This window comes from Eptatretus burgeri, chromosome 13 (genome assembly GCF_056783735.1).
Source record: "Eptatretus burgeri isolate ZD-2024b chromosome 13, Ebu_testis_v1, whole genome shotgun sequence".
Classification (NCBI taxonomy): domain Eukaryota; kingdom Metazoa; phylum Chordata; class Myxini; order Myxiniformes; family Myxinidae; genus Eptatretus; species Eptatretus burgeri.
In genome coordinates, this window is record NC_140973.1 from 32488600 (window position 1) to 32504099 (window position 15500).

General features: G+C 41.2%; 2 protein-coding genes across 5 annotated transcripts in view; one reads left to right on the forward strand and one right to left on the reverse strand.

Annotated features, from left to right (window-relative positions):
- The window catches only part of SHROOM2 (shroom family member 2), a 218042-nt gene that overhangs the window by 61738 nt on the left and 140804 nt on the right, over positions 1 to 15500 (forward strand). The window lies entirely within an intron of this gene.
- LOC147014201 (uncharacterized) lies at positions 4874 to 7662 on the reverse strand. The gene is made up of 3 exons (XM_085851386.1): positions 7602 to 7662; positions 7277 to 7390; positions 4874 to 5724 (listed from the first exon to the last, which is right to left on the reverse strand). Exons 1-3 carry the CDS (start codon positions 7660 to 7662, stop codon positions 4874 to 4876), a joined length of 1026 nt encoding a protein of 341 aa, XP_085707512.1.

A 15500-nucleotide genomic window follows, 5' to 3' on the forward strand; every position in this document is an offset into this window, starting at 1 on the left:
AAAAACTCGATCAAGAAATGATACATCTAAACTGGAAGAATGAAAAAGAGCATTTCAAATTGACCTGAATAACAGATTAAGACAGTTCGAAAAAAAAAAAAAACAGATGTTGACGAATGAACCATGGAGTAGAGAAAGTGTTCAAAGACAGCCTCCAGAATTACATCGAAAAGTAAAGGTAGTGACAAGAACAAGTTGTCAGGTGTAACAAAAAAAAAACCAATCTGCTTCATGGTATACATTTTGTTTAACTGTTGTGCCTCATTTCAAGTTACCTCTCTTATTGATTAAGTCTCCAAAGAAAGACATGAAGGAATACATTAGAAACTTCAACTGGAACTGAGCCGGACATGTGGAAAGAAGAGCAGACATTGGGGGACAACAACAATTAGAAAGTATAAATATCTGTGATCGCCAAGGGTAAGCCTTCCCCGGCCGTAGTTGGCTTACCCTTGGCTCGCTATCCGTTAATGGCCATGGTTTTTTTTTTCAGACCACCATATGAGCTTGACGTTCAACATTTAGGGATAGGTTGAAAATTAAGAAAATGTGTCCGCATATACAATCTATCCACTTATTCCCATTATTGATGCAAAATTTCATTCAGAAAGTTCCATCCAGATCCAAGACACAGCTCGGACGTTGACAGAAAAAATAGGACAAAAACCTAAATGCTGGTTCGCACTCCTCGGGGTGTAAGACCTTGAACTTTAACCCAGAGGGGTACGATGTAAATTAAGCTTAAATGCACCTTGCTCGAGGCAATCTCGGGAGGGTAATTTTGTTCTGATCAGACGAACCTTAGTTGAGTTTTATGTTGAAAAGTGTTAAAATGTCTACAATTAAGTTGTGACCTTAAAATTTGGTTACAGCCAAAAAATATTGTCAACCCCACATACTTTCTATTCCCATTATTGATGTGAAATTTCATTCTGAAAGTCCCAGCCGGTTCCGAGATCCAGCTCGGATAAAATTTAACTCGAGATAAAATTTAAAAAATGTACTGGAGTGCAATGACCTCAAATTGCATTGTCTTTCAAAGAGTGAACCATGTTGAGGAGGCCTTCAACCTACATTGGATTGAACAATTCTCCAGAAGCAAGTAGTTTTGTCAAGTCAAATGCTTTGTAGCTGTTTGAAATTTGCTTTTTTTACCAAAAATGCTTAACAGCATTCGCTTGATAGTTACTTATTTGAAAAGTGCACTGGTTTTATGCTCATGGGGTACTCTATCATTTGTTGTTTAAATCTATTTGCTATAAGAGACCGAGTGCTGGCGGGATGGCCTCGAGATATGTGCACTCGCCTCTAAGCCGTCTAGCCTGGGTTTGAATCCAGTCCCAGCTACTGTATAAACTGTCATCCCGGTGTTTCACAGGCAGGGTGATTCATCAATGTGTGTGCCGTCCCTTGGATGGGCATTAAACCCGGCGTCCCGTCTGCCGGTATTAGTTTATGGACGTTAAAGATCCCACGGTGTACTTCGCAAAGAGTTGGTGAGCTATCGCTGATTGTCCAAACACCATGGTCAAATTCCAAATTCCTGCCCTAACTACTGCAAGGAAGGTAATTACAAACCACCCAGTATAACCCTTGCCAAGAAACTGCCTCAGCAGCACCAACGCTCCGTATCTGTATGTTGCATCAGAATCAGAAAAATAAAACTAAAACACTCATTGAAGTTTTGAAGCAAGCTATCCGCCCTGAAGTTTCATGCCATGTTTCCTCGAACCTGGTCGTTTAAGACTGAAGAGGCACGAGCTGCCTGACAGTGTATTCCGCAATGCCATGAGCAACACACACACAGGGTAACTTGCGAAGGGTGTGAAAGGAGGGATTAGATTAACGAGTTCTTGAAGTTGGGCCAGTGAACTGATGTAGCAAGTGAATAGGAATGTTTGTAGGAAGCCTGGAATGTGACTTTTGGCTCGAAAAGTACCTTCCATTCAAAGGACTCCAGACTACTTTATCATACATGGGTGTGATTTGCCTGAAATATTGAGTTGACAAGACAGCTATCTCATTCTTAAATTATTAAAGTGTGTGTGTGTGTGTGTGTGTGTGTGTGTGTGTGTGTGTGTGTGTGTGTGTGTGTGTGTGTGTGTGTGTGTGTGTGTGTGTGTGTGTGTGTGTGTGTGTGTGTGTGTGTGTGTGTGTGTGTGTGTGTGTGTGTGTGTGTGTGCGTGCCTGCGTGCGTGCGCGCGTGCTTGCATACATACATACCTTAACTGCACTGGATTTATCCTTGCCTTTCATAACGCAAAGTAACCGCATTTTTCTTTTTCTGTGCCATACATTATGAAACATGGTTTCCGATTTGCACCAAATGGGTTGTGCAGTGTTGTTGGATATTCTTTTGTGGTAAAGTGAGGATGTGATGTGATGTTTAGGAAGTTTGTTTTGTGATGATCATATTAACCTTTCCAGTGCTTTAGACGTCGGACATTGAGGTCGCATTCGCTGCTTGTGTTGTGTCTGGCCTATCATCAGTCACTCTAAACGAACATGTTCCTGACAGATTTCTCTGTCATGATGCAATTCTCCAGAAGGAAGTTTGTTGCAGGGATTGAACGCTTTGAAAAGAAAACTTTTTTAAAGGGAAAAAGTTGAATTTTGTTTTTCTTGGCAAGGCCTGCAATTGCTACGTGAGAAGTTTCGGTTGAAATTGAGGTTTCTTTTCAGTGTTTTGAACCGTATGAGATTTTTTTTACTAATATTGTTATGATTATGATTATTATTATGATTATTATTATTATTATTTTTTTTTTTCTGTCGTCACATCCAAATGATGGTCGCTGCACATTTAGCAATGCTGCAGCTGATTTTGGCATTTGGGGGAAATATCTGTCCTTGGCAGTGCCATATATGTATAATTAATTGTATATGGATTTTTTTTTTTCAAATGGGATCTCTGTAGGATGCTATATTGAAACTTAGTTTGTCTTTGTGATCACTTGTCTGCCATAAGGTGAAATCTAAGTGCACAAACCAGTTGTTATTTTTAAGTTCTTCATGTGTAACCAAACATTACAGTTGATTCACTTTCTTTGCTCGATTCTCAAACGGTCAATTATTATTTAAGGAGCTTTGAAAATTAATCTTTTTGCGTACGTACTTGACGTGCATGTTCATTTTTGTATTTCTGCCTTTTCAATCCAGACTTCATTGAGACATGAGGTTGATTTACATGTCACACCGTCTCATGACCTCCATTCCTCGCAAAAAGTCAAAAAAAAAGGGAGTCCAGTAATGTCATCGAACAAGCCATATTTAGATGCAACTAACCCGTTGATGAATCATGAAGTTTGCTTCCAGAAAATGTCCTTTTGATTGCATCATCATGTCAGCTTCCATTTGTTTTGCTGATAATAGCATCTGCTCCTCTTTGGTGGTGGTGATTGCACATTCTTGGTAAAGTAGCTAAGGGTTCTCCTGGGTATGCCAGATATTTCAGGAATCTTGCCCCTTAACCCAGCATGGCCTTTCAATCCAAAGTACACAAGAGGATCCCTGATTATTCCCATATTAAGTGCAGGAAATAGACCCCACTTAAAAAAAACCCTTCAATAGGTCATTCAAATATATCATCGACTTGGAACTCCCGCTTTCACCTGTGTACATCAACGCTATTGTTGGGTGTTGTTCGTTTTAATAGGTTTACTTCACATTAGGTAGTGGTTTAGTGCGTGGTTGATTTGTTGCCAAGTTGTGTACAGTGGACACAACTCTCGTTAATGATCGACAATAATTGCTTCAAGTAACGATTTTCATTGAGGCATCCAGTGAGGTGCAAATGGTGGCCACATGGTTGCTACCATGACACTTGTCAAAGTCTACTGATCTCGAGATGGGTCTGCTTCAACAATCGATTCTGCTAATCTGCCTTTCAACTCACGGGAGCAAAAATGTGCCCTTGGTCTTTCCCCTTCATGCCTGTTTAGGGGTTGCATATTAGGGTGTTTTAGCACTTTTTATTTTTGCACTCATTAAGGTTACAGGTATTCCATGAACACACAGCACAATGTTGTTTTTATCCAGAAGGCGTTGAATATTTTCTCTTTTAGTTAATCGAGTTGCTCTTTGAGTTAATCTGTAGCCGCTTCGTTGCATTAAAAAAAGAGAAAAAAAAGTCAAGGCTCATGGAAGAGTGCGAGCACAGGATGGATAAGGGTGCAACAGAACAACAGGAAGGGCAAAGTGAGGGGGGAACACCAATGGCAGGGTTGAGGAACAAAGTAGAGGGAGACTGGGGCAAATGAGTGGAAGTGGACAAGATGGACACAGAAGCAAACTCTCAGGAAAGAAAAACTGGAAATTTGGAAGGAGGAGGCTTGAGGGGAGGTTAATGAAGGTAGAAAGATCAGGGTTTTGAATTGGGATTGGGAACGATCTGAGATGGTGGCGAATGGCTGTCTTGAAGACCTGGAGAGAAGAGTGGGATTGAAGAGCGTGTGGGAGTTTGTTCCAAAGGCAGGAAAAAAGAGGAATGAAAGAGTGATAGACTGTGGGCCATAGGGTGGATATCTGTTTTTTTTAATTCATGACCTGAACCTAGGGATTGGGCAAGAAGGGTGTGGGATGAAACCTTATGACCCCCAAAAGATCCTGTTTTTTTTCACAAGCGATATCGTGGTATGTTACTGAGAACCGCTGCCCCAAAACACCAGTATACACCAGGTGTATGTTACATTTGAAAAACCCATTTACACAGTAAAAAACAACACAAACTATATGATGTCATGTTCACATTGTTCTTGGCAGCAATATTTATTAATTCAGACCCCCCAAAAAGTAGTAAAAATGTTGTTTTAAAGAATCGAAATAGCCACAATTTGTCTCTTCGGCTTGGTCATCTTGAACCTTGTCCAAAACATCATACAAATAGTGCAGTTATTTCATCCTCTTCAGCATCAGAGTCTTCCTCAGCTTCAGATCTGGAGTCTTTATCATCATTGTTATCATCAAAGTCAACATGGCCAGTTATGTTTGATGTTTGTTCTGTCTCTGTTGTGTCATCACCTGAACCATGCATGGTTTCTTGCAACACTTTCTTTTCTTCAACCAGCACTTCAGTGGAGATGTCGTTAACATACTCAAGGTCTCCTTGGCAGCGCATATACGGGGTGAGAAAGCATAGTTGTGGAAATATTTTCATCAGTCTTGTCTTGAGAAAGCCACTTTTGTGGATTGATTCTATTCCGTGTGTTGCTTTGATTTGTTTCATGAACATGTCATTAAGTCGTTTCAGTCTGTAGATTTCCTTGTTGTCTATTATAAGATCCTTGACTGTTGCACAAAATAATGTGTATGCTTCTGAGTAGTTGGAGTCTCCTTGTTGCTCTGCATTAGGTGTTGTTGCTGGCTTGCCTAAATACCGGGTATACTCCTTGTAGCAGCGACCATGGTATTTTACCTCTATCGCAACACAATCGCGGTCTTGAATTTGAAGCAGAAGGTTTGTGTTGTTGTTGTCTTTAGCGGCTTGCTGCAGTCTTGGTGCCTCAATTGTTGAGCACCGAGTTAGAGGCTCTTTTCTTCGTCCCCTTTGGCCTGTATTGATTGTTCTCTCTTTCTGACAAAGGATGCATATATTAGGCAACACGTATTGGGACCTGGCTGAACATTTGGGCTTGCCTAAGCTAGAGCATAAAGCACGTTTCTTGACTGGTTGTGGGCCTTCATGCATCTTGTCAATGTCGACGTTGATGTCGTTGCATGTTGAAGCTGCAATAAAGACACATAAAAGAAAACAATTAAATTTTTGTGAGTTTATGATGCCCATTTTTTATTTAGAAATACAGTGCAATTTTATCAAATTGTGAAGTAAATTGACATCTACATGAAACTAAGCAAACAAGGGAATTTTCGAAATTCCAAGGAAAAATGAGAACTGCACTAACTTGCACTTTCATATACCGGTATTCAATTTTAAAATGTCTCCCCAAGTGTATTATTTGGTGCAGAATTATTATTTTTTGTTAGACGTTTTAATTTGTTTTTGATGTTCATCCGGATTGCTAATAATAATTTTGGATGAAGTTCATTAGGTCAAATCCAGTAATTTTGTGTGAAAAGGTATTTACAAATTTAGGAACGGTTCACTGTTAAAACGTATAAGCTAAGAGATTCATAAAACAGCGACACCAATTATAAATTGCTTGATTTGACCTAATGAACCTCCTTACTAATCCAGATGAACATTACACAAAAAAAAATTTAGAAAAAAATGAATGAAATGGATGTAATACTAGAGAAATATCAGTCCGTACATATTAACACAGAAATGTCAGATTGCCAGTCAACATGGTAAACGCCTAAAAATAATGTTCGGTTCCCCCTCAGATTTCCTTTTTTCTTTAATTTATTTGTATCACCTCGGCCCCTAGGCCCATGCATAAATATTGGACAGTCCATTCAACATCTGTCAGGCTACGTACAAATACTGTACACAAAATAATTTGTACCTTCTAAATGCAGGACCTAGTTTAAGAAAATAAACAGACATTATAATTGTTGCGGCATTTACTTGGTATTGCCCCCCTAGTTCCAGTAACTGTAACTCAGCTGTATGCTGAGTTACAGGGAAGTGTATTAATATCTGCTGCACAAATAAGAAATAGCACCAAACATGGGAGGTTTGTTGGGCTCCAATGCTTTAGCTGGGAAACAGTGAAGAGGGTTTAGCGGGCGGTCGTGGATAATTACAATCCCACAGCACGTACTGATTCACACCTCATGATGTTTGAGATAAACATGACAGATCACCTCAATATTGCCTGACAGACTTGGCAAAATTGTACTCAGAAAACAATCTAATTCTTCATCCCTTGAATTTGGTATGTTGAAATGCACTCTCTTGTGGTGCTTCTAGACTGTGCAGAGAAGATCTACAGCATCTTTCAGATGATTACACAAGAGGTATGTGTATTATTTTTGATGCTTGAACTCTTCACTTCTTAAAATAAATTTACAGTGGATGTCTATGTACTGATAATGGAGGACTCGAGATCCATCAAGAAAATGTCAGTACAGTTTAAAGATGTCTCGACCTTGAGTCATGGTTATCAGGACTGGATTCCTTCCCCACTTCCTCAGATTTCCTTTTAAAAATGTATTTGTTTCATACCTCCTTGCATAAATATTGGACGGTTCCTTCAAGTTCAAAATCGTTCAAGACGACACACAAAATAATTTTACGTTAAATATACCTCACAAAAAAAATCAACCTAAGTTTTGAAGCATTGTCATGATTTATTATTCAAGTTATTCAACATACCAGTATTGGCTGCATTTTCTTCTCTCTTTTTCATGCTGCTTCGCACCCTGCTCACTCGTTTGTCGGCAAATCGTGAATAACACACTCGATGAAACGCTGCATCTTGCGGTATTGCTATAGTATAGTTAGTATTGTTACCGCACTGTTGCCATGTTCGCCGAATTCATTGAATTCGTCAGCGTGGTTCTTCACGAAATTTCTCGCAATTTCAGCTTGATCACCTTCTAAATTCTGCCACGAAAGAAAAAATTGCAAATATCGCGGCCATGTTCTGTCAGTAAAAGGTATTAAACTTTGTCTTTTGGCCGGACAAATGCACATATACTGTAACAGCGTTTCTCGCTCCAACACTCGTCGTCGTCGTCGTCGCTGTTACTGGCCGCCATATTGTTTACTCGCAACCAGACAGCGTTCGTAGCGCGATCCTCATTGATCAATACATCGAAATGCGTTCGAGGCTACACAGAGATTTTGGAAATAAAATTCTAAATTTCAACATTATATTACAGGCTAACGTACAAGAATCTCACTTGTGAAAAGTCATGAACATTATTTCATATTTTTCCCATATTATCATACCAATTTGACGCCTACCCGATTTTCAGGTCACGAAATGAAAAGAAAAATCGGAACACCTGGCCGTCTATGTAGGTGAGCAGTGATTCTTGATTTTGGTAGATATACCGGAAGGGGGTTGCTGGTGGACCTGGAGCGCCCTGCGGAAATATGGGGGGGGGGGGGAGGTGGACATATCTCAGACAGGGAGCAAAAAGACCAAGGATGTGATGTGGGGGGGGGTGGGGGAGGTGGACATATCTCAGACAGGGAGCAAAAAGACCAAGGATGTGATGTGGGGGGGGGGAGGTGGACATATCTCAGACAGGGAGCAAAAAGACCAAGGATGTGATGTGGGGGGGGGGGAGGTGGACATATCTCAGACAAGGAGCAAAAAGACTAATGATGTGATGTAGGGGGTGGGTGGACATATCTCAGACAGGGAGCAAAAAGACCAAGGATGTGATGTGGGGGGGAGGTGGACAAATCTCAGACAGGGAGCAAAAAGACCAAGGATGTGATGTTGGGGGGGGGGGAGGTGGACATATCTCAGACAGGGAGCAAAAAGACCAAGGATGTGATGTGGGGGGGGGGGTGGACATATCTCAGACAAGGAGCAAAAAGACTAATGATGTGATGTGGGGGGGGGGTGGGTGGACATATCTCAGACAGGGAGCAAAAAGACCAAGGATGTGATGTGGGGGAGGGGGGGAGGTGGACATATCTCAGACAGGGAGTAAAAAGACCAAGGATGTGATGTTGTGGGGTGGGGGGGCAGGCCAGAGAGCAAATAGTAGAAGACAGACCAACCATGGACCAGCCTTCGGTTAGAGAGTGAGAGACCCAAAGACATCCTCATCGCAGGAAATACCACAGGATGGATAAGGGTGCAACAGAACAACAGGAAGGGCAAAGTGAGGGGGGAACACCAACAGCAGGGTTGAGGAACAAAGTAGAGGGAGACTGGGGCAAATGAGTGGTAGTGGACAAGATGGATACAGAAGCAAACTCTCAGGAAAGAAAAATTGGAAATTTGGAAGGAGTCTTGAGGGGAGGTTAATGAGGGTAGAAAGATCAGGGTTTTGAATTGGGATTGGGAACGATATGAGATGGTGGTGAACGGCTGTCTTGAAAGACCTGGAGAGAAGAGTGGGATTGAAGAGAGTGTGGGAGTTTGTTCCAAAGGCGGGAAAAAAGAGGAATGAAAGAGTGAAGCTGAGTAGTGATTCTTGATTTTGGTAGATATACCGGAAGGGGGTTGCTGGTGGACCTTAAGCGCCCTGCGGAAATATGGGGTGGTGGGGGGGGAGGTGGACATATCTCAGACAGGGAGCAAAAAGACCAAGGATGTGATGTTGGGGGGGGGGGAGGTGGACATATCTCAGACAGGGAGCAAAAAGACCAAGGATGTGATGTTGTGGGGTGGGGGGGGGGCAGGCCAGAGAGGAAATGGTAGAAGACAGACCAACCATGGACTAGCCTTCGGTTAGAGAGTGAGAGACCCAAAGACATCCTCATCGCAGGAAATACCACAGGATTGATAAGGGTGCAACAGAACAAAAGGAAAGGCAAAGTGAGGGGGGATTCTAAATGCCTTGGTTTTCACAGTGTGAAGCCGAGAAAGGTGAGAGGCGGGAGCACAAGCCCAGAGGGGAGAGCAGTACTCTGCAGACGAAAGCTTTGTATGTGGTCAGGAGCTCAGGTGTGCCAAGGAAGGACTTTGCAAGATGGAGGATGCCCAGTCGGCAACTGGCTTTGGAGGCCAGCTTGGAAATGTGGCTTTCCCAGGAAAGGTTATGGCAAATAGTGAGACCCAGAAGCTTGAATGAAAGTACTTCTTCAAGAGGATTGTTGAGAAAGTAAATGGTTGCAGCAGTTGGGGGGTTTCCAGACGGTCCTTTCAGATAGACATAGTGAGAGTGTGAGATTTATCAGGGTTTATTTATATAAACGATTAAACCTAAACTATTTAATTGTTGATGTAATATTTTAAGATGCTAATATTTGAAACGACAGTACCTGAATTGGGCAATGCTGTTGTCTTATCTTTACTTCATATGGGGCCTGCCTGCCATTTGTTTCTACTTGATTGGCTCCAGAAACGCAGAGTGAACCTGGTTGGTGCGGAGATAGGTTCAACTCTTCAACCGCTCTCACCATAGGTCAGTAGTCACTCTTAGTTTGTTCTGCTGGACTTTGTTACTTGGTTCCTCCTGTACGAGTGTTTGGACGCAAGATTTGGTTCGCCGTCTCTGCATACCCATGCACTCTCGCTGATCCAAAATGCAGAACGAAAGGCTATGCAGATAGTTTTATCCCTCGAGCTGTCTTGCTTTGGAATAGACTACCTGTAATCTGCTTCACATTATTCTGTGATCTACCCAGCTTTAAGAGGAATGTCAATTCCTACTTCTTACATCTTTGAGGTTACATTGCATTTCATATGACTTCTGCTACTTCCTGTGTCTTGGATGTTGTTGTTTTTTTGTTATTTTTCTTTATTTTATTTCTCTCGCCAAAGGAGAGGGTATTTCATTTGGGTCCGTTTGTTTGTTTGGCTGTCTGTTTGTCTGTTTGTTTGTTTGCACAGAACTTTTGTGTTTTTCTCCGAAACCGTTTGTCGGATCGAGACAAAAATTTCATTACAGGAGCAACTACTCATGTAGAATATTTTAATGATAATTATGACATCATAGTTCACGTGGTGTGGCAGCCATGTTGGAAAAATGGAAAAACTTTAGACCTTTGTATCTGAAACCGCACCAAGGGAAAAAAATTTGAAATTTGGCACACGGCAAGTACTCCTCATGGGGAATAAGTGTGATATTTTATGACGTCATTGGTGCCTTCGTTATGATGTCATAATTGCATATGTAGATCGCTACATCCGATCAGTATGAAAATTTTTGAGGGTCATCTTGTGATAAAAATGGTCCACAGACAATTTTTACAGCGCGTGCGCTGTATACAATTGCACCGAGTTTGAAATGTCCCCAGTGTCTACCACGTCTCCGGTGTCCCCTGTCGTCCCCCCTCCCCCCCCCCCCACGTGCCTAAAGACAGCCAATGACGGCCGTCCGGTAGATGCAGTGCGTAACCTAGACGGAAATAGCGAGAATTGATGGAAATACCCGAGTATTTCAATGGAAATTTATGAAACTAATGTGTTATATATGTGAAAACCATTTAATTAATTGATTGACGGGGAACAAAAGAAACGTGCCCCTCTCATGTACGAACGAACGAAAGACGTCATTTCCACCCACCATCGCATTTCGCGCCAAAAGACGTCATTTCCGCCCACCATCGCATTTCGCGCCGATCGCCAAATGCTGAAATCTAAGTTCTTCTTATGCCATCATTCTTATGTGGCCCCCTGCCACGCTGTATCGAACGATTTCATTCCTTCTGTTATATATAAAGGTGCTTATCACAATAATAACAAGATTTTTACATTTCAAATATTAAGTACGCTTTTTAATTGTTTTTCAACTGAAAAAGCATAAATTGCATATTTTAACATTAGTGTACTCATTTGCTTCACCACACGCGCTGTATTGAAGGATTTCACTTGTTTGATGATGTCATCAGTCACGTGATTCAGCAGCCATATTGTTAAAAAAAATTCTTTAAAAATCCTTCAAAAATTTTCTTCTCTGAAGTGGCTGAACAGATCAAGGTGAAACTTTACATGTATGACTGCCTGCCTAACCATGAAGAACAAAAGGTTCACACATATGACGTTATCGGCCACGTGGTTTGGCAGCCATATTGGAAAAAATCTTCTCCAGAACGGCTGGACAGATCGAGGAAAAACTTCACACAAATGTTCCCCAAGCCTTGGGGATACCAAGGTATTCATGAATAATTGTCACATGGTCTGGCAGCCATATTGGATTGAGTGGAAGAAACCAAAAAAATTATCTTGAACCGCGTAATAAATTGATGTGATACTTCAAAATTATGACAAAGTATTGATGGGAATATATGTTTTAAATTTCATCCTGATCAGATGCATGATCTGGCAGACAGAAGTATTTACATTTTTGATCTGGGTTATTTTTTGAATTATCAATTATTTTATTTTATTTTTGAATAAGTTCTACTTGGCTGTGCCTGGATGGGGTTGACAGTAGAGTTGTAACAGCTGAAATTTGAATCATATCCAGGTACCTCCCGATGACTTCATCTTTGCTTTTTTGCTTGTTTACGTAACACACCAGGACACAAACACCACACAAAACTACACAAACACCACGTGCACCACATAAAACAAGTCCTGGTGTGGGAGAAGACAGACCAACCTCTCATTCTGCAAGCTCTCATTGCTCGTTTTCTTGTTTTGTTTTGCTTTATCCTTATCTTTATATAACCTTCCCTGAACCCCTTAGGGCCCTGTCACACCTTGACGTTTTAGCCAGGAATGGCAACGTATAAAAATGCACGTAAAACGTTGGCGTACGCTGAAGTTTTGAGTTTTTTTTTTTTAAGTTTTGGTCATATTCATAACGTGTTGGTCGTATGCATAACATATTAGTAACGGGCACAGAACGTTTCGTTGTGTTAAAGATAACTTATACCAACAAATGCTTAGCCTGTTGTCGGCATTCACAACCTATGCCCAACGATAGTTTAACTTAGTCATAGTGCGCTGCACGTATCGCCGATGAACTCGTGGCGTTCTCTGTTAAAAACCTGCCGCACGCAGATTTAAATCATAACCGCCTGAAAATTGGAAGTGTCAACATCACAGTCACACCTTGACGGTTTAGCCAGCGTATGCCGACCTATGAAAAATGTGTCTAAAACGCTGGGACACGTCGAATACGGTATGGGTAAGTTGTGTATACGTTAAGAGCACGCTGAAAAACAATGAAGTGTGCTGTCATATTACGTGATACGTCTAGTACGTCGTGAAATTTCAAGCATGCTGAAAATTTTACGACGTACTCGACGTATGGCTCACAAGTTCCGCATACGCTGGCATAAGTTCTCGACACGCTCCGCGATCGTTTACACGTCGGACACACGTTACTTGTAAGTTACTCATAAGTCAAAACACGTCGAGGTAATGTTTAGCATACCCGAAACTTAATTTTTAACCTACGAGTAACGTGCTTTGAACCTATTAGTCGTGTGCTTTGAACCTATGTGTAACGTATCTCAAACGTACATTGGCGTATGTAGACGTATTTGATTGACGTCTTCCAGATGACCACAGAACTTACTGAACATGTTACGAACTTACAGCTCCCGTATAATGGCGTATTGGCAGCGTTTAGGGGAATTGGTATATAAAAATGGGGTTCACACAGGAGGAACCCGTCAGTGTTTCAGACTCCATGGTGAGTAGATGTCCATGTCAGTAGTAGGTAAGCGTGTCAGTAGTAGTAGTAGTAGTAGTAGTAGTAGTAGTAGTAGTAGTAGTAGTAGGTCCATGTCAGTAGTAGTAGGTGAGCGTGATGGGAGGGTGTGGGTGATGATGGATCCTCCATGCATCCGCGTCCACGGCCACGTCCAGGAGACTTCTTTGCAGCATTCTTCGAAGTTTTCTTTGGCATGACGGTGATGTTGACACTTCGATGTCAAGTGCGGTTATGATTTGAATCGTCGAGCGGCAGCCTTTTAATAGCCTACGCCACGTGATCGTCGGCGATACACTTCCGCGCGCTCTGCATAAGTTAGACTATCGTTGGGCATAGGTTGTGAACGCTGACAACACGCTAAGCATTCGTTGGTATAAGTTATCGAAACGTTCTGTGTACGTTACTAATACGTTATGCATACGTCCAACACGTTATGAATACGCCCAAAACTGGAAAAAAAACATCAATAGTTCAGTGTACGCCAGCGTTTTACATACATTTTGATACGTTGCCATACGCTGGCAAAAACGTGAAGGTGTGACGGGGCCCTTATCGCGACTGCACCCTGGCCCACAACAATAGGACCTTCCGTAGACATAATCCGGCAACATGAACAGCCAATCAGCAATTGGTTGAGAATCCTTCTGATCAGATCTTCAGAGGTTCCAGGGCTCAATACGGCTTCTTCGCCGTACCATAACGTGCCAGTGATTGCCATACCATCAGCCATTTGTGTTTATGTGTATGCTTGATTGTACAAAACACTCAAGGATGGAAATACATCATTTTGAATGTGCTTGAGGGCAACGATGCCTTGGGAGTCGGGCAGAGCTGCCACTTGCCAGATGTATAATAAATTCGTTATTTATCGAATTTTTATTATTATTTTAATATTATGTTAATAATGTTATTTTTCAATATTTTTTAATAATATTATTTTAATATTTAATTTTTAATTTAATTTAATAATATTTTAATATTATTAATTTTTAATTTTATTATTATTTTAATCTATATATATTATTTTAATATCAAAAGGACTGCGATTGATAATTGCAAAAATAGTCAAATGCATGACAATTCACGTGTTTTTTTTTTTTACATCACAGACTGTCATTCTTCTTCCCGGCATGTTCCTCGGTTTAGAATAGGTACACCATATCCCTGCATGTCGTAAGAGGTGACCAGAAGGGTTGCCGTCAGGAAGGGCATCCGGCCATAAAACATTGCCTCAAAAAGGGAACCATGACGGAGAAGATTGTCGTGGAGCCTGCAAGGCTAACCCCCGCTCTAGCAGGGAAAATGCCCTTAAAAATGCCTGTTGTAGACTATTATTCTGTCATCTCACGATATTTTGTCATCCTGCTATTTTTATGCCTGAATTATAAAAGCTACGCTGGCTTTTGGGGTTTCATTTCCACCCCCCACACTCTTGACTCTCCCCGTACGCCCTTGTGGATGGGTGATCTTTTCTGGAGTTGGTGTGGCGTCGGTATGATGGACCAAATGGCCTTCTTCTGCACCAATGTACAGGGCTAGCCCAGAACATCATTCCTTGCAGCTTCAGTTCTTCAAAAACTCCTTTTTCCCAAATTGCTATTTTAATAAATATTTTATTCATGGACAATTACCAGTCGATTTTCTGACAATTTCAATGTGCTTGATATTTTACTTGAGCCGAAATTTTTATAGTTATTCTTGGTTACTCTTTGTTATGTCACTTGCTGTCATCCTACTGTCATCCTGTTTTATTGCACGTGTTTTTTTTTTTAAAGAGGAAACGTGTGGTTATGGGTAGTAGTTGACACACAATTAATACCAATTCCTTCAAGCATTATTAATCTACATCCATTCATCTGCGATTTATTAGCAAATTGAAGGCCAAATTTGAAGTGCCCTCAGATTTCTTGTTGCTGATGTCATGGCAACAGAAACCTGACCTGTTTAACTACATAGTTTCATGTTGGTGGATTATTAATTACAAAACATTATTTTTTAAATATTTAATCAGTGACTCTACTATTACATTGGAGTCTCTTTATAATGAACGTGACATTAAATCACACTCTGTGTGGCACTGGATTCGCACACTTTTTCTCGGAGAATAATGGGCTTCTACTTGTATAAGATACATCACAAAGCAATACATATCACAAGATGAAGGTGCACGCGCTTCGTACAGAGCGACATAGTGTGTCGGTTGTGGTGTTGCTGTCGTTGCAGTGCCAAATCTCGTGCGCACGCCATCGTTGCGTTGAACATAAAGAACTACAGGTATTCCGTAATCACTGCATTACCATCAA